The sequence below is a fragment of the Mytilus galloprovincialis genome, chromosome 3, assembly GCF_965363235.1.
Source record: "Mytilus galloprovincialis chromosome 3, xbMytGall1.hap1.1, whole genome shotgun sequence".
NCBI lineage: Eukaryota > Metazoa > Mollusca > Bivalvia > Mytilida > Mytilidae > Mytilus > Mytilus galloprovincialis.
In genome coordinates this window covers 865,304-885,585 of record NC_134840.1, presented here as the reverse complement: position 1 = coordinate 885,585, position 20,282 = coordinate 865,304, and the positions used below count along the sequence as shown (strand labels likewise).

At 33.0% G+C, this 20,282-nt stretch overlaps 1 protein-coding gene across 1 annotated transcript in view; it reads left to right on the top strand.

Annotated features, from left to right (window-relative positions):
• LOC143066896 (E3 ubiquitin-protein ligase TRIP12-like) overlaps positions 1-19,787 on the top strand; it is an 82,879-nt gene extending 63,092 nt beyond the window's left edge. The window contains exons 35-40 of the mRNA XM_076239722.1: positions 826-974; positions 1,903-2,067; positions 8,979-9,143; positions 10,351-10,464; positions 15,792-15,990; positions 16,970-19,787. Of these exons, the coding sequence (XP_076095837.1) occupies positions 826-974; positions 1,903-2,067; positions 8,979-9,143; positions 10,351-10,464; positions 15,792-15,990; positions 16,970-17,166 (989 nt within the window). The 3' untranslated portion in view covers positions 17,167-19,787. The remainder of the gene's footprint in view (positions 1-825; positions 975-1,902; positions 2,068-8,978; positions 9,144-10,350; positions 10,465-15,791; positions 15,991-16,969) is intronic.
• Positions 19,788-20,282: the final 495 nt, after the last annotated feature.

The following is a 20,282-nucleotide window of genomic DNA, read 5'->3' as shown; positions in this document are numbered from 1 at the left end:
ATAAATATAGGATTTAAAAACTGAAAGTGCAATGTGTTATAGTAGTCTCAGGTGCAAACAAACTCTTCTTCTTCTTCTTCTTTTTTTTTGCTTAAAACTTTACACACTTCTTTGTTATATTAATATAAACATCTGTATACTTTTTGGTGATGATTCAAAATTTTTTTTCAGTTATTTAGTATTTTGTAAAAAAGGGGGAGATTTTTTTTTACATGTCGCGCCGTATCTCAAAAACAATTTATGATTATTGCTTAAAACTTTACACACTTCTTTGTTCTAAAGATCTGTATACTTTTTGGTTTTGATTCAAAATTTTATTTTAGTGATATTTAGTTTTTTTAGAGAAAAAAAGAGGGGGGGGGTCATATGTCCCTCCCTATCTCAAAAACAATAAATGGAACAAAGCAGCCTGGGTTAGTGGGGCTGTTTTTATGGTAATTCAAATTACCTTTTATTCACCTTCTTCCACCTCAGAGCTATCAGGTCTTTGATTGAAGAATCTACCTAAAGAAATGAGATGAGAAAAGTTGTATGATTTAAATGAGTTTAAGTTATAATATAAACACTGGTATAACCCTCAAAAATTCATTACATATTTCTGTGATTATTTTCTAAACACTGCCAATCTGACTCATTATTAATAATTGGTTTACTTTGGAATTGGTAATGCTAAGCACTTTGCAATGACATAAGAAATGACCTCCATTTATTATTTACAGTATATAGTATCTCTAAAGTGTCCTAAGAAATTACCTCTGTTAATTATTTACAGTATATAGTATCTCTAAAGTGTCCTAAGAAATGACCTCTATTTAATATTTACAGAACATATTACAGAATATAGTTTCTCCATCTGTGGACTGTTCCCAGCACCACTAGCACGGAATGCTAAGGCAGCCATTGTCAATAGAATTAAAGCTAAGTTTAAATTCTTAGGCAAGTTTATGGCTAAAGCATTAATGGACTCCAGAATGGTAAGTTATACAGAGTAACAAACAGAAAAAAAAGCAAATCTGTTGTCTTATTGGGGGGAAATTATTATACTATCACCAAAAAGAAATGAAATCATATTCTTTTGCTGTGTGCAAAATATAGTTTGTACTTTTTTATCTCAAAAATTTAGTCAAATTATTTGTCCCTTTAATAGCAGTGTCAGGAGATATTCAAATGGAAGGGGTGAATATTGACCAATATATTTATGATTAATAATAAATGACAAGACATTGTCAAGATCTCATAGTTAAAAGTTTATTTTAGATGCATGGATCATCACCAATAGTTAAGTGATATATACATCTTTGGTTTTATGATCTACTTTTTGATTACAATTATTTTGAATAAAATTCCAAGATTACCAATAATCTTTTTTTTGTACTAAAAATTCTAAAAATGTAGCCTTCTTTCTTTGCTGCAGTGGCAGAGCAAGAAAAACTGTTTAAATTTCTGGACTAGAACAAGTCTAAACTTTTTGTCTTTTTAGTTTGCTTTCTGAACTCTTTATTTGTAACATATTTGACTCATTATATATTTAGTAATGCAAATGTTATATTTAATTAAAGTAATATATTTTTATGCCCCATTTATGGGCATTATGTTTTCTGGTCTGTGCGTTCGTCCGTCCGTCCGTTCATTCATCCGTCTGTCCCGCTTCAGGTTAAAGTTTTTAGTCGAGGTTGTTTTTGGTGAAGTTGAAGTCCAATCAACTTGAAACTTAGTACACATGTTCCCTATGATATGATCTTTTAAATTTTAATGCCAAAGTAGAGATTTTCTCCCATTTTCACAGTCCACTGAACATAGAAAATGATAGTGCAGATGGGGCATCCGTGTACTTGGGACACATTCTTGTTAGTAATGTAAATGTTATATTTAATTAAAGTTATATATTTTTTGTGTGTACAGCTGGACTTGCCATTGTCCTTGGTTTTCTACAAGTGGATGTTAGGACAAGAACACAGTCTTACATCAGCTGATCTACAGTTTATAGATCCTGTCATTGCCAAGTCTTTCCAACAGTTAGAGGATATTCTCAGGCAAAAACAGAGAATACTTGCTGATAAGTCACATGTGAGTAACGATGGAATCTTTACAGACCAGAGAATCCTTGTTAATTATATGATTGGTCAATAGTCATTCTACAAGGACAATCTGAAATGACAAAATATGCTATAAATTTCAAAGCACTTTTCTTCAGTTTTACCGTCATCAGGAACACACCAACACACACATTTAATAGCCAGGAATGAAAAGTAAATTTGGTTTAAATATTCAGAACACCGTGAAGGATTAGTTATATACATAAAAGATGGAGAGTGAACCTAACATGCTCTGCAAACAAAATGTTAAATATTTAGGGCTTCTGGACTAGATTGTATAAATACATTCCTTTTAGTAGCAAGCAAGCTGTAACAATTTATTTAATTTTCAGGACCTTCCTAAGTCATAGAAAATACTTTATTCCAATTTTTATACGCCCGTCAAAATTTTGACAGGACGTATTATTGTATACAAATGTCCGGTGTCCGTCCGTCTGTCTGTCCCGCGTAAACATGTTGCACCGTAACTTGAGAACGACTTATCCAAATTTCATGAAACTTAATATAGTTGTTTCTTATGATGGTCAAATGATCTGTATACTTTTTGGTGAAAATTAGATTTAAACTTTTAAAGTTACGGCACTTTGTAACTAAAACAGGGGTGGTTTTTTTTTCACATGTCGCACTGTATCTCAAAAACGATTCTTGATTATTGCTTAAAACTTTACACACTTCTTAGTTATATTAATCTTAATATCTGTATACTTTTTGGTGATGATTCAAAATTTCATTTTTGAGTTATTGAGTATTTTGTAAAAAAGGGGGAGGTTTTTATACGCCCGTCAAAATTTTGACGGGACGTATTATGGATTACAAATTTCCAGTGTCTCCGTCTGTCTGTCCAGCGTAAACATGTCGCTACATAACATGAGAACGGCCAAATTTCATGAAACTTAATATAGTTGTTTCTAAGGTGGTCAAATGATCTGTATACTTTTTTGGTGAAAATAAGATTAAAACTTTTTGAGTTACGGCACTTTGTAACTAAAACAGGGGTGTGTTTTTTTTCACATGTCAAAAACGATTCTTGATTGTGGCTTAAAACATTAAAACAATTCTTAGTTATATTAATCTCAATATCTGTATACTTTTTGGTGTTGATTCAAAATTTCATTTTTGAGTTATTGAGTATTTTGTAAAAAAGGGGGAGTGGTTTTTTTTACATGTCGCGCCATATCTCAAAAACAATTTATGATTATTGCTTAAAACTTTACACATGTCTTTTTTTTTTTATATTAATCTTAAGATCTGTATACTTTTTGGTGATGATTCAAAATTTCATTTTTGAGTTATTGAGTATTTTGTAAAAATGGGGAGTGTTTTTTTTTTTACATGTCGCGCCATATCTCAAAAACAATTTATGATTATTGCTTAAAACTTTACACATGTCTTTTTTTTTTTTTTATATTAATCTTAAGATCTGTATACTTTTTGGTGATGATTCAAAATTTCATTTTTGAGTTATTGAGTATTTTGTAAAAAAAGGGGGGGGGGGGTTAACATGTTGTGCTGTATCTCAAAATCAATTTATGATTATTGCTTAAAACTTTACACATTTCTTTGTTATATTAATCTAAAGATCTGTATACTTTTTGGTGATGATTCAAAATTTTATTTTTGAGTTATTGAGTATTTTGTACAACAAGGGAGGGTTTTTTTACATGTTGTGCCATATCTCAAAAATAATTTATGATTATTGCTTAAAACTTTACACACTTCTTTGTTATTTTAATCTAAAGACCTGTATACTTTTTGGTGATGACTCAAAATTTTATTTTTGAGTTATTGAGTATTTTGTAAAAAAAGGGGATGTTTTTTTTTACATGTCACGCTGTATCTCAAAAACAATTTATGATTATTGCTTGAAACTTTACACACTTCTTTGTTATATTAATCTAAAGATCTGTATACTTTTTGGTTTGATTCAAAATTTTATTTTAGCGATATTTAGTTTTTTAGTGTAAAAAAAAAAACGGTGGGGGGTTTCACATGTCCCGACGTGTCTCAAAAACAATAAATGGTTATTGCTTAAAATTTTCTCAGAAACTATTTATGATTATTGCATAAAACTTCCACACAAGACGTCGGGCGTATCATGCGCTCATGGCGCAGCTGTTTATTAAATAGGGCAGTATCAATGAATATAGTTATTGACATTTTCATCACGTTAAAGTGCAATCAGACTTGGTCCACATCGCTTATATTGGTTATTGTATATCCCGTTCAAAGAAAATGTTTGGATAGTTAATAGGAACTACCCTCTGTGTAAAGAAAAAAAGATGTGGTATGATTGCAGATGAGACAACTCTGTGTTTGTCTGTTTGTCTGTCTTTGTGCATCTAGAATAGCCTGAGGATTAGGCCAACATTAAAAATATCTTTGTTTCCCCTCTCCCGACTGAGGTTGTTAGGGTATGGGTAGGTAGGTAGGCAAATTATTTTATTTTATTCCTTGATATGGTTTTTGTCGAGCCTGCAACTTTTGTTGCAGAAAGCTCGACATAGGGATAGTGATCCGGCGGCGGCGGCGGTGTTAGCTAACTTCTTCAAAGCTTTATATTTTAGAAGGTGGAAGACCTGGATGCTTCATACTTTGTATATAGATGCCTCATGTTACGAAGTTTCCGTCACTCACATGTCCAATGTCCTTGACCTCATTTTCATGGTTCAGTGACCACTTGAAAAAAAAGTTCAGATTTTTTGTAATGTTGAATTCTCTCTTATTATAAGTAATAGGATAACTATATTTGATATGTGCGTACCTTGAAAGGTTCTCATGTCTGTCAGACAGTTTTCACTTGACCTCGACCTCATTTCATGGATCAGTGAACAAGGTTAAGTTTTGGTGGTCAAGTCCATATCTCAGATACTACAAGCAATAGGGCTAGTGTATTCGGTGTATGGAAGGACTGTAAGGTGTACATGTCCAACTGGCAGGTGTCATCTGACCTTGACCTCATTTTCATGGTTCAGTGGTTATAGTTAAATTTTTGTGTTTTGGTCTGTTTTTCTCATAGTATATGCAATAGGTCTACTATATTTGTTGTATGGAATGATTGTAAGGTGTACCTATCTAGCGGGCAGATGTCATGTGACCTTGACCTCATTTTCATGGTTCAGTGGTCAAAGTTAAATTTTTGAGTTTTGGTCTTTTTATCTAACACTATATGCCATAGGTCATCTATATTTAGTGTATGGAAATATTTTATGATCTTTATGTTAGTCGCGCAGGTTTTATTTGACTGTGACCTCATTTTCACGGTTCATTGCACAGTGTTAAGTTTTTGTGTTTTGGTCTATTTTTCTTAAACTATAAGTAATAGGTCAACTATATATGTTGTATGGAAGCATTGTTAGCTGTACATGTCTGCCTGGCATGGTTCATCTGATCTTGACCTCATTTTCAAGGTTCATTGGTCTTTGTTTAGTTATCTTGGTTAATGTTAAGTTTATGTGACAGTTGTATTAAAGCTTAGCTTTATACTTAGGACTATCAACATAATATCAATGATTAGTATAGAAGGCGAGACATTTCAGCGTGTGCACTCTTGTCTATATTGAATTTGTACAAAATTCAACAGGTAAGGCTCAAGTCAAGAAAAGTGGGGTATTCCCTGTATTCTAATTCAGTGTACACCACAGTTTTCTGGTGTTAAAAAAAACAGTATACAGGGACCTTCTTTTTTTTCCTATTCATTTAATTTAATGAAATCTACAAAAGCGCACATTCTACTTGTGATACTAATGCCTATTGATAGCAAGTGTTTTTTTAGTTAAAAAATCAAGCTTATTTCAAGTCTAATTTGCATAACTCACAACAAAACAATTCCTTTGTTCACCAATTCATACCTTGATCATCAATTATGAGATGACAAAAAGATAAATGTATGTTAATCACTTGGGAATTAAAATTCAATGAATAAAAATTTTCAATAGAAGTGAACATAATTCAGTTATGTTCAGTTACACCTGGATCATGCAGCTTGGTCAATTGATTCCCAAACAAAGATTTGTATGTTTTTTTCGAGTTCTAGAAGAAACAAGGCTTCCCTTTATATTCATGTTTTGTATTTCCTAAAATACTTTTAATAAGTATTTACAAATTCTACTGATGCAGGTATAACGTTAAAACGTGTCCTTTTGTAATTTTCATGCCATAAATTGAAAAAGGAAATCCCATTTAAACTGTTTTTTTTTTACACCAGAAAACAGGGATGTTCCCTGAAAGCAGGGAATACATGTATCCCACATTTCCTGACTTGTGCCCAACCTGTTCAAAGACAAAGTAGATAGATTTTAAAGCACGAGTCACACCATTTTTACTCAAAGTCTTTAAGATTTTATCCTTTAAACAGGAACAGAGGTTAGACACAAAGCAAATCAAGATGCACTCAGCGGATTGAAAGATGCTTCATTTTTTTTTTTATTTTCAAAAAAAGATCACCCTTGCAAACAAACAAATCGTGTCGGAAAGCATTTTGTTTGTTTTCCTTGATTCCAAATCATGTAGTACTTCAATGCAAAAATACCTTGATTTAAAACGCTTGTTGACTACAGCATTGGAAAGGTATCCCCAAAACCCAACGATCGTTGACTTCAGCATCGGAAAGATATCACCAATAACCAACATAGCAAAAAACAAAACAGTGGACAAGAATGGCCAATAAAATTTTTCGGGTAGCGGTGATTTTACCGGGTCGGTCGTGTGAGGGGAAACAAACAATATTTTTTTTTGGCCTTATTGATGAACATTTAAACAGTTGTAGATGTGCATGAAGGAATATGATTTGTTCTTCATGTTAAAGGAGAGATGATAAATCAACTAATATAATCCCATGATAGAACAATCCTTGGTGAGTTCACTCACAGATCTAGTTTGTCAATAGGCCAGGACAAGGCTTCTGCAGCCATATTGAATAGGGGCAGATTTTTTGGATAGAGGTGGAAATAGTAATTTGGTATGAGAAATTCTTTGCTTGTTTCTAAGCATCTATCTGTTTCAATGATGTTTTCCTGTATTTTCACCTTAACTATGAAAATGTGCTCCTTATTCAACATGGCTAAAGTTCAATGAAGGATAAAAAACTTAATTCACATAGTTTTTTCACTGACCCCACATCCCCCTCTTAACTTAATTTGGGAAAAATTGATTGACCAATAGGGATATATGTAAAATCGATTTTAGATTAACAAAACTTGCAGCAATGTTGACCCCCCACCCCCAAACTATTTGATTTAAGTTTTTATACGACCGCAAAAATTGAAAATTTTTTGGTCGTATAAAGGTATCACGTTGGCGTCGTCGTCCGAATACTTTTAGTTTTTGCACTCTAACTTTAGTAAAAGTAAATAGAAATCTATGAAATTTTAACACAAGGTTTATGACTACAAAAGGAAGGTTGGGATTGATTTTGGGAGTTTTGGTTCCAACATTTTAGGAATTAGGGGCCAAAAAGGGCCCAAATAAGCATTTTCTTGGTTTTCGCACTATAACTTTAGTTTAAGTAAATAGAAATCTATGAAATTTTGACACAAGGTTTATGACCACAAAAGGAAGGTTGGGATTGATTTTGGGAGTTTTGGTTCCAACAGTTTAGGAATTAGGGGCCAAAAAAAGGGCCCAAATAAGCATTATTCTTGGTTTTCGCACATTAACTTTAGTATAAGTAAAAAGAAATCAATGAAATTTAGACACAAGGTTTATGACCACAAAAGGAAGGTTGGGATTGATTTTGGGAGTTTTGGTCCCAACAGTTTAGGAAATAGGGGCCAAAAAGGGGCCCAAATAAGCATTATTCTTGGTTTTCGCACCACAACTTTAGTATAAGTAAATAGAAATCTATGAAATTTAAACACAAGGTTTGTGACCGTAAAAGAGGGTTGGGTTTGATTTTGGGAGTTTTGGTCCCAACAGTTTAGGAATAAGGGGCCCAAAGGGTCCAAAATTGAACTTTGTTTGATTTCATCAAAAATTGAATAATTGGGGTTCTTTGATATGCCAAATCTAACTGTGTATGTAGATTCTTAATTTTTGGTCCCGTTTTCAAATTGGTCTACATTAAAGTCCAAAGGGTCCAAAATTAAACTAAGTTTGATTTTAACAAAAATTGAATTCTTGGGCTTTTCTGATATGCTGAATCTAAACATGTACTTAGATTTTTGATTATGGGCCCAGTTTTCAAGTTGGTTCAAATCAGGATCCAAAATTATTATATTAAGTATTGTGCAATAGCAAGAAATTTTCAATTGCACAGTATTCAGTAATAGAAAGAAATCTCCAATTGCACAGTATTGTGCAATAGCAAGAAATTTTCAATTGCACAGTATTGTGCAATAGCAAGAAATCTTCAATTGCACACTATTGTGCAATAGCAAATATTTTCAATTGCACAGTATTGCCCAATAGCAAGAAATATCTGATTGCACAATATTGTGCAATAGCAAGAAATTTTCAATTGGAGTTATCTTTCTTTGTCCAGAATAGTAGTTGAATCAACTTAAATCATTGTTTTATAAAATATACAATGTATATTCACTTTTACTACCAGCTGATAAATTAAAACAATCTTTACCATTCAATGATAACAAGCACTTTATTTTACATTTTAATATTTTATGATGTATTTAAATGAGTAGTTATTGTTGCAAACTCCATCAGAAATTTGAATTGAGATCATTTCGAGCTGAATCCAGCTTGAATGTTGTGTCCATACTTGCCCCAACCGTTCAGGGTTCAACCTCTGCGGTCGTATAAAGCTGTGCCCTGCGGAGCATCTGGTTTATCCTACATCGATCTTTTGATGTCTTCCCTAACTGTGAAAGGGCCTATCATAAAAATAGTTTGTTTTTGGAGCAATGAAGTAGGACTGTTGTATGATTTCAGACTGAGGAGAGTCGCCAGTTAGCCCTGGAAAGTTTAAGTATGGATGGCTGTAGTATAGAAGACCTAGATATTGACTTTACACTCCCAGGTTATGGTCATATAGAATTGAAGAAAGGAGGCAAGGATATACCTGTCACTTTAGATAACTTGGAGGAATACTTACAGGTAATGACTGGGCTAGGCTTACATCTGTCACTTATGACAACCACAGAGGGGAACAAATATTATATTGCTATTTTAGAGTACCAAGAAGAATATTTGTAGGCATTGATGACAAGGCTTCCCATAGAAAGAAATCTATACCTTTAGCTTAAGACAACCTTTAATAATGCTTAGTTTAATTATTGGGACAGGAATCGTCATTGACCCTGTTCATAGGACATAGATAATACCTATCATGGGATTTGATACATTCATACTTGAACTATGTAGGAACAAAAAATGTCATTTTAGAGAAATTTTGTTTTTTTATTGCAATGGACAAAATTACATCATACAGCATATACAGTCAAAACTGTATTAAAGACCACTCAAGGGAGAAGGCAAAAGTGGTCTTTTAATACATGTGGTCTCTGAATACAGGTTCCATAATTTGTTCATACATCATAGACAGGGTTCTTGTTATAGCTATGTCTAGTCTAATTCCTGAAAATAACCCAGGGTACAGAGCCCTCACATGTTCTTCAAGATTTTATATTAATTGTCTCACTTTGCAAGACTTTCAAATATGTTTTATTCAATCAAAATATAATTTGATCGCTTGTTTCTTATTACTGAATCATAACTGTAAAGAAAGTTTATTTTTCTAGCCATGCTATTAATATATTGTAATCAACTTCATCATGGTCATTTTTGGCAAATTTTGTCTCTATCATATTTATACTGACAATAGCTCCATTTGAATATTGGTTTAACCAATATCATTTCAATCACGAGTTGAACTTTATAAGCCATCTTGGACTTGGTAATAGATGCCTGATTGTTGAACTTTGTGGTAACCAATTGTCTAAATTCTGGCGATTAAGTTCTAGCATATCCTTGAGGATTGCCGAATGTTAGGATGTCAACAATCGATAATCCTGGAGTGAATAGAACAAGTTTTAACTAGGGGAAAGTCAACATTGATCAACAAAATGGTGGTACGATTACAATTCTTTGAAAATAGCTGACCCTACCAAGTAATTTATGGTCGTTTAAAACAGTGCATCGGGTCGTTTAATACAAATTGATGTGGTCACTTAATACAGTTAAAATATATGGCCCTGGGGGAGGGGGCTTGAAAAGTGGTTGTTTACAGCAGGTTAAGGCAGGTTTGACTGTATTTACACTGTTTGTGGTGATAAATTAAGTTTATTATGTTATATATTTACAGTTGGTAGTACATTGGAGTTTAGTGGAAGGTGTATCCCGACAGTTTGAAGCATTTAGAGAAGGATTTGAATCTGTCTTTCATATGTCATCACTACAGAGCTGTTATCCTGATGAGGTATACACCAATTAACTACACTTTTATATTTTTATGATATGATCATTCTAAATTTAATGCCAAATTAGAGTTTTTACCCAAATTTCACGGTCCACTGAACATAGAAAATGATAGTGCGGGTGGGGCATCCAAGTACTATGGACACATGTTTTAAATATTTTATCACTTTTTTCCAAGATGTTCATTATCATTATTCAGCATATGAATTTAAATGACCCTTGTATTACTTGTATTTGTCAGACATGGCTTAAAAAATGGTCATAAATTCCAGACATTTATAAATTTACCGGACATTGATTGTCCGCCTGGGATAAGCATGAACTGGACATCTACTTTTTAGTGTTTAAGGCTTGCTAATGAAGAGAGGTTCATTTAAAAAAAAAAAATGTGATGTTTTTTACCCAACCTTTTGCCTTAAACAGCCACACATTTCCAGTTATAAAAGTGAAATGATGATTAATTATTATAAAAAAAACAAAACTGTTTTAATTCTTTCTCATTTTACTCAAGGTTAATAAGTTGTTGGACAGCTGAAATCTACCTGTTTAGGTGACAGGTAACCTATTTTGTACAGGACATTGTATAAATTGATTGCTCTATTCAAAGTTATTTTCCTAAATTTTCGTGGTTTGCATCTAACTAATTTAGTCCAAAAGATTAAAATTATAACAAAAGGTTTATAAATATGATTTGAAGAAAAATTTAAAAAGGTTTTAAATGAAAAAGTCGTCAAAACCACATTGTTTAAACTAGTACACCTGTGCCTGTGTGGGAAAGGACAAGGTTCACTTGTGGCACAAAATGGCCTTAAATATCAACATTATCATAAAACACGTAAAAGGTCACAATTTGGTTCGTACAGGGGTCTATTTTAAAAGCCTAAATGCTAAATTAATCAGTTCTTTTCATGTGAAAGTATATATTATTCTCCAAATTAAGCCCATTTTTGGACATTTTTTCAAAAAAAAAAAAATTCAGATCTAAAAGCTTTAGGAAAACCTTGGCCTCCACCTACGATCCACAATTTTTTATAACCAAAAGATTCCAATTTTGATATAGATTTCATCAATATGAAAACATTGTGGATTGTAGATGGTTGCCAAGGTGAATTATGTCAAAAGCAATTAAAATTATGGAAAAAAATTACTTAAATAGACTTAAAGACAAATTATGGTTATTCTAAGAGTCAAAACTTCATAAATTAAGGAAGGTGCTAAAAAATAATATTTTTGTCTGCATAGTATTATCACAGGTATTTCTATGTGAAATTGGCAATAATTTATAAAAAAACATTAAGATGTAAGGCCAATTGTCTTCTGAAGTATTCAACCATGGTCTTATAAAGTATTCAACCATGGTCTGATGGAGTATTCAACCATGGTCTTATAAAGTATTCAACCATGGTCTGATGAAGTATTCAACCATGGTCTGATGAAGTATTCAACCATGGTCTGATGGAGTATTCAACCATGGTCTGATGGAGTATTCAACCATGGTCTGATGAAGTATTCAACCATGGTCTGATGGAGTATTCAACCATGGTCTGTTGAAGTATTCAACCACAGTCTGATGAAGTATTAAACCATCGTCTGATGAAGTATTCAACCATCGTCTGATGAAGTATTCGCCAATGGTCTATGAAGTATTCAACCATGGTCTGATGGAGTATTCAACCATGGTCTGATGGAGTATTCAACCATGGTCTGATGGAGTATTCAACCATGGTCTGATAAAGTATTCAACCATGGTCTGATGGAGTATTCAACCATGGTCTTATAAAGTATTCAACCATGGTCTGATGGAGTATTTAACCATGGTCTGATGGAGTATTCAACCATGGTCTGATGGAGTATTCAACCATGGTCTAATAAAGTATTCAACCATGGTCTATGAAGTACTCAACCATGGTCTTATAAAGTATTCAACTATGGTCTATGAAGTATTTAACCATGGTCTGATGGAGTATTTAACCATGGTCTGCTGGAGTATTCAACCATGGTCTGATAAAGTATTCAACCATGGTCTGATAAAGTATTCAACCATGGTCTGATGGAGTATTCAACAATGGTCTGATGAAGTATTCAACCATGGTCTGATGGAGTATTTAACCATGGTCTGATGGAGTATTCAACCATGGTCTGATGGAGTATTCAACTATGGTCTATGAAGTATTCAACCATGGTCTGATGAAGTATTCAACCATGGTCTGATGAAGTATTCGCCAATGGTCTGATGGAGTATTTAACCATGGTCTGATGGAGTATTCAACCATGGTCTAATAAAGTATTCAACCATGGTCTATGAAGTACTCAACCATGGTCTTATAAAGTATTCAACCATGGTCTGATGGAGTATTCAACTATGGTCTATGAAGTATTTAACCATGGTCTGTTGGAGTATTTAACCATGGTCTGATGGAGTATTCAACCATGGTCTGATAAAGTATTCAACCATGGTCTGATGGAGTATTCAACCATGGTCTGATGGAGTATTTAACCATGGTCGGATGGAGTATTCAACCATGGTCTAATAAAGTATTCAACCATGGTCTATGAAGTACTCAACCATGGTCTTATAAAGTATTCAACCATGGTCTTATAAAGTATTCAACCATGGTCTGATGGAGTATTCAACAATGGTCTGATAAAGTATTCAACCATGGTCTGATGGAGTATTCAACCACAGTTTGATGGAGTATTCAACCATGGTCTGATGGAGTATTCAACTATGGTCTTATAAAGTATTCAACCATGGTCTGATGGAGTATTCAACCATGGTCTTATAAAGTATTCAACAATGGTCTGATGGAGTATTCAACCATGGTCTGATGAAGTATTCAACCACAGTTTGATGGAGTATTCAACCATGGTCTGATGGAGTATTCAACTATGGTCTTATAAAGTATTCAACCATGGTCTGATGGAGTATTCAACCATGGTCTTATAAAGTATTCAACCATGGTCTGATGGAGTATTCAACCATGGTCTGATGGAGTATTCAACTTTGGTCTATGAAGTATTCAACCATGGTCTGATGAAGTATTCAACCATGGTCTGATGAAGTATTCGCCAATGGTCTGATGGAGTATTTAACCATGGTCTGATGGAGTATTTAACCATGGTTTGATGGAGTATTCAACCATGGTCTGATGAAGTATTCAACCATGGTCTGATGAAGTATTCAACCATGGTCTGATGAAGTATTCAACCATCGTCTGATGAAGTATTCGCCAATGGTCTGATGGAGTATTCAACCATAGTCTTATGAAGTATTCAACCCATGGTCTTATGAAGTATTCTTTTACATCATTCTAATCTGGTTAACAAATTGAAAGTAGAGTTATGTATTTCACTGTTTCCAGAGATGTTTCAAGACTAGATTTTATTTGCTGGAGCAGATATTGTTTTAAACACATACATTATACATTAAGTATTAGACTGTTATATCTATCTATGTTAAGTCATCTACGTAGGGACATTTTTTTCAGTGAGCTTTTCTCATCACTTGGCATCTGTCATCCGCTGTCGTCGTTAACTTTTACAAAAATCTTCTCCTCTAAAACTACTGTGCCAAATTTTACCAAACTTGGCCACAGTCATCATTGGGGTATCTAGTTTTAAAAAAGTATCCGGTGACGCGTCCAACCAACCAAGATGGCCGCCATGGCTAAAAATAGAACATAGGGGTGAAATGCAGTTTTTGGCTTACAACTCAAAAACCAAAGCATTTAGAGCAAATCTGATGTGGGGTAAAATTGTTTATCAAGTCGATATATATCTGCCCTGATATTTTCAGATGAATTGGACAACTGGTTGTTGGGTTGCTGCTCCTGAATTGGTAATTTTAAGGAAACTTTGCTGTTTTTGGTTATTATCTTGAATATTATTATAGATAGAGATTAACTGTAACAGCAATAATGTTCAGCAAAGTAAGATCTACAAATAAGTCAACATGACCATGATGGTCAGTTGACCCCTTAAGGAGTTATTGCCCTTTATAGTCAATTTTTAACAATTTTCATTAATTTGGTAAATTTTTGTAAATTTTTACAAAATATTTTCCTCTGTAACTAAAGGGGCAAGTTTATTTTAGATAGAGAAAATTGTAAGTAGCAAGAATGTTCAGTAAAGTAAGCAAACACATCACCAAAACACAATTTTGTCATGAATCCATCTGTGTCCTTGGTTTACTATACACAAAGACCAAATCAATCTGTGTCCTTGGTTTACTATACACAAAGACCAAGGTGAGCGACACAGGCTCTTAAGAGCCTCTAGTTTCTGTAGACTTAGCTTTGATTTTTTATTATCATGTACTGTCAAGCTTGGTTACTCAAAATTGTTTCTCAGTCACTCAATGTACGATGCTGTCCCATACTGAACCTACTGACCTTGTTTTTTTAACATTTAAATTCCAATGGCGTCAAAATCACGTGATGTATTAAATCGTTCTACCCAATCAAATTGCTCTTTTGTTAATTAACGTAGGTGATTTTTTAGTCTAAGGCAATTATATTATTTGTTTGTGGGATATTGCTTTAAAATAGTTTGCAATAATTTGGGGTTTTATTCAACAGGAAACCTCATTTTTTGCCATCCCTTTCGACATCAATGGAATTTTTTATGAATATTTACCTACAGTCATGATGGTCAGAATATTGATCATTTTATAATGTATCAATTTGTTTTTCTATGAAAAATGAATGTAAGTAATTTTTTATTAACCTACTCTATATTCCTGCACAAAATTATGACATGAACATCGTTTTTTTATATAGTTTTCCTTTCATTTTGGATGGGCTTTTTTCACGGGAAAATCATGTAAGACGTAAGGAGCTTGTCATTTTAAAATTCATAAAAATACGATTTGCTTTACCTGTATTGCCAGCCACAAGATTGATGACGCTGAATGGAATGTACACAAAGCAATGGAGGCAGAGAGTGAGATTTTGTGAAGTTCTAGAATGTTTTTAGACATTTGGAAGTCAGGTTTGAAACGGTCAATGAAAATTTGCATGTTTGAGCAATACTTAAGAATAACAATGAAATCTTACCTTTAGAAATGTTTTTTTTTATTCAAAAGAGTAGAAAAAACGTATTCTGCACAAATTTTGTCCACTGGTACTAGCGTAGTGACGTCAATGTGTAGTTTCCCCGTGTGATAAGTGCAAACACAAATACCGAGCAAACCAACAAGATGACCGATGACTACAGTAGGATACATTTTAAAAGTATTTATGCATTTCAGCTGGAGCAGGTATTGTATTAACTACATACATTATACATTAAGTATTAGAATGTTATACATTAAGTATTGATGTATTTCAGCTGGAGCAGTTATTCTGTGGTAATGTGACCGAGCCCTGGGATACAAAGATGTTGTTAGAATGTTGTCGCCCCGATCATGGTTATACACACGACAGTCGTGCTGTTAAATCGTTGTTTGAGAATCTCAGTTCCTACGATATCAATGAACAGAGGGAGTTTCTACAGTTTGTTACCGGGTCACCTCGTCTTCCAGTCGGAGGTTAGTAACATTATAAATCATTGTTTGAGAATTTCAGTTCCTGTGATATCAATGAACAGAGGGAGTTTCTACAGTTTGTTACCGGGTCACCTCGTCCTCCAGTCAGAGGTTAGTAACATTATAAATCATTGTTTGAGAATCTCAGTTCCTATGATATCAATGAACAGAGGGAGTTTCTACAGTTTGTTACTGGGTCACCTCTTCTTCCAGTCGGAGGTTAGTAACATTATAAATTATTGTTTGAGAATCTCAGTTCCTATGATATCAATGAACAGAGGGAGTTTCTACAGTTTGTTACTGGGTCACCTCTTCTTCCAGTCGGAGGTTAGTAACATTATAAATCATTGTTTGAGAATCTCAGTTCCTATGATATCAATGAACAGAGGGAGTTTCTACAGTTTGTTACTGGGTCACCTCTTCTTCCAGTCGGAGGTTATTAACATTATAAATCATTGTTTGAGAATCTCAGTTCCTATGATATCAATGAACAGAGGGAGTTTCTACAGTTTGTTACCGGGTCACCTCATCTTCCAGTCGATGGTTAGTAACATTATAAATTATTGTTTGAGAATCTCAGTTCCTATGATATCAATGAACAGAGGGAGTTTCTACAGTTTGTTACCGGGTCACCTCGTCTTCCGGTCGGAGGTTTGTAACATTATAAATCATTGTTTGAGAATCTCAGTTCCTATGATATCAATGAACAGAGAAAGTTTCTACAGTTTGTTACCGGGTCACCTCTTCCTCCAGTCAGAGGTTTGAAACATTATAGATCAGATGTCAGTATTCAACTATGACATTACAGTCTTACGGGTCTGCTGCAAATAATCATTTATAATAGGTCATAATTACGTACTTTATATTTAGAATAGAACTTAATTGGCAAAAATGTTAGAAAACTAACTTTTAAGAACTATAAGAAAGACATCAGCCAAAAGATGATATATTACATAATTTATTTGACTTTTTTTGCTTTCAGGTTTTAGAAGTCTGAATCCTCCATTGACAATAGTCAGAAAGACATTTGAAACCAACGATAATCCAGACAGTTTTCTGCCTTCTGTGATGACATGTGTTAATTATCTCAAATTACCTGACTATTCATCTGCACAAATCATGCGAGAAAAACTACAAAAAGCTGCAAAAGAAGGACAACTCTCATTCCATTTGTCATAACAAAAATTTGTGTGTGTGTGTGTGTGTGTGGATTGTTCTTGGTATGAAATCAAATTGTGATTGTGATTGTTATTTTCATGGTGGGAATTTTTTAAGATAATTAATATGCGGTCAATTTACTCCTGCTTTAATTTAGTTTTGTTAATTAGACAGATTTGGTAGATCTTGTCAATAGATGATTTTTTTCTGTTATTTGCATTACTAGTCAAATTGTTTATATTTTATGTAACCTCGACTTTAAAAAGTGAATAATGTATGTGTCAACTTGTCCATGTACAATAATGTATGTGTCAACTTGTCCATCTACAATAATGTATGTGTCAACTTGTCCATATACAATAATGTGTATGTCAACTTGTCCATGTACAATAATGTATGTGTCAACTTGTCCATGTACAATAATGTATGTGTCAATTTGTCCATGTACTGTTATGTATGTGTCAACTTGTCCATGTACAATAATGTATGTGTCAACTTGTCCATGTACCATAATGTATGTGTCAACTTGTCCATGTACAATAATGTATGTGTCGACTTGTGATTGATTGTTAGATTTGGAGTAAAGCATCCGTGCAATATAACAGAATGAAGTAATTTGATTATGAGAGATCATGGTTTGCTATTATGTTTTCATTCTTTATATGTATTTAATTGGATAAACAATCATTTTTGTATGATGACATTGACCTATAATCTCATGCTATTACTTTTAAACATGTTTTATTTCAGAAAGGCACAGAGAAATATCCAGAAATAGTTGTATAAATAACAATAGACTGTAAAAACTAGCAAAGTTTGAAGATAATAAGAAGGTTTTTTTCATCCCCCATCAAATCTTATTGGTGTTTCTATAAATAATTTAATTTTGGATGTAACATATCTTCTCTGATTGGCTATCAGCTCATAGATATAACTTTGTCATGTGACTGTGATGTCATCATTTTTTTTTCATGATTTACTCCTTAAAAATGGAATTTAGAATTAAGTTATAAAGAATCAGTAATATATTTTTCTGTCTTTTTAGAATAACCTAAAATAAATGATGTGCATACTTTTAATTAATTCCTTATGTAGTCCACTAAAACTTTTCATTTTTGTTAAGATTTTAGAGATGATGGGCTCCCAAAACATATCAGAAATCCTTTTATAGTTGTAATCAAAATCTTATTTTAGGAATTGTATTGTATTTAAAAAAAAAACTACATTCAGAAAATAGAGGGAGGAACTCATCTTTGAGGAAATATGTTCTTTATTGAGAATAGTGTACTTTAAGATTATTATTATACTTAAATAAATACCAAAAATCTTAGTATTACTAGTAAAGACAGTGCTTGTAAAAAAAATAACATGCAGGCATATCCTAATAATTTATATTTGTTTTGTAGGTATATAGATCACATTTATATTGTTAGTATAATACATACAATTGACATTTTGTTTTCTTTATTTATTTCATATTTCAGTTTTATGTTGATATTTTATTTTTTCATCACTATCACAATGATCACATGCTACACAATCATCACTATCACAATGATCACATGCTACACAATAAGTTATGTTTAATTGTTTTGATAAAAACACAGGGATGTCTTTTCTTTGAAAGGAAAATATCATTATTATGTTTGTTTGAATTGATAAAAACACAGGATGTCTTTTCTTTGAAAGGAAAATATCATTATTATGTTTGTTTGAATTAATAAGAACACGGGGATGTCTTTTCTTTGAAAGGAAAATATCATTATTATGTTTGTTTGAATTGATAAAAACACGGGGATGTCTTTTCTTTCAAAGGGAAATATCATGATTATCCAGTGGCAGATGTATAAAATTTCATAAGAGGGGGGCTGCTTCTGTCATGCTTCAGTGATTCCCTATATAATCAACCAATTCAGATTTTCCTGAAATTGCAATAATTAATCCTGCATTTTAGTCCATTCTACCAAATTTGCAATAATAAATGCATGCAAAAATTTCTGATTTTACAGAAACAAATATCATTGAGATCTATATCTGGTATGTCAGTGATTCCCCATGATATTTAATTCAATAGAACTACTAAGCTTTAGTGATGTCATTTAATTCAATAAAGCTTCTAAGCTTCAGTGATGTCATTTATGTTTGGTTCAAAATAAAAACAAACCAGAGATCAGTTATTGACAATTGCTATTAATAAATTAATTGACCTTGATAAAACTAACCAGAGGTCATCTAGGGATGGTTGATTTTTATTTGTACAATTTCCTGAACATAAGTCAATGTATTCCTGGACATACTATTGGCCAACAATGATTGGATTGAAAAAGAACAGTCGGATGCAAGAGTAAAATTTGTGTGATTTTATACTGTAATGTTTTTACTTATTTAATTAAAACTGTTACTTGCTGTACAGTATAATGTAATGATTTGTACTTTTTTGTTACCTAATGATCTAGAGAAGATCTATATGTTGACCTAGAATGAATGACATTATATTGTTGGCTGTAGTATTTGACATAGAAGGTCTGTGTGTTTACTGAGAATGAATGACTGTTGGTTCATTATAAAACTTGTATTTGACAGACATAAAAAGTTTGATGTTGAAAAAAACTTTGTACAGAATAAAGTATTCTACGAATGTCTTCATTTTGTTTGAATAATGAGTAATATAAAGCATGCATCGATGATACAATCTAAACTATAAACTATAGGCTCCAATGGGGGTGTGTCGCTCACCAGATATATTTATTAAAATTAATGCATGAAATAATGCAACCGTTATACTTTTGCTATAGTTTCAGAGATATAAGTAAAAAGCTGCATTTCTCACCCCATGTTCTATTTTAACCATGTCTGCCATGTTGGTTGGCAGGCAGGGTCATCGGACACATTTTATAAACTAGATACCCTAATGTTGATTGTGGCCAAGTTTGGTTAAATTTAGCCTAGTAGTTTCAGAGGAGAAGATTTTTGTAAAAGTTAATGGACGCTGGATGACGACAACGGATGCCAAGTGATGAGAAAAGGTCACTTGGCCCATTGTGCCAGGTGAGCTAAATGGGGTTTGTAACTATACCCTATATAACAAAGTATATATTGTACAATGTTTTTGACCGGTCCATTCGTCTGTCAGTCCT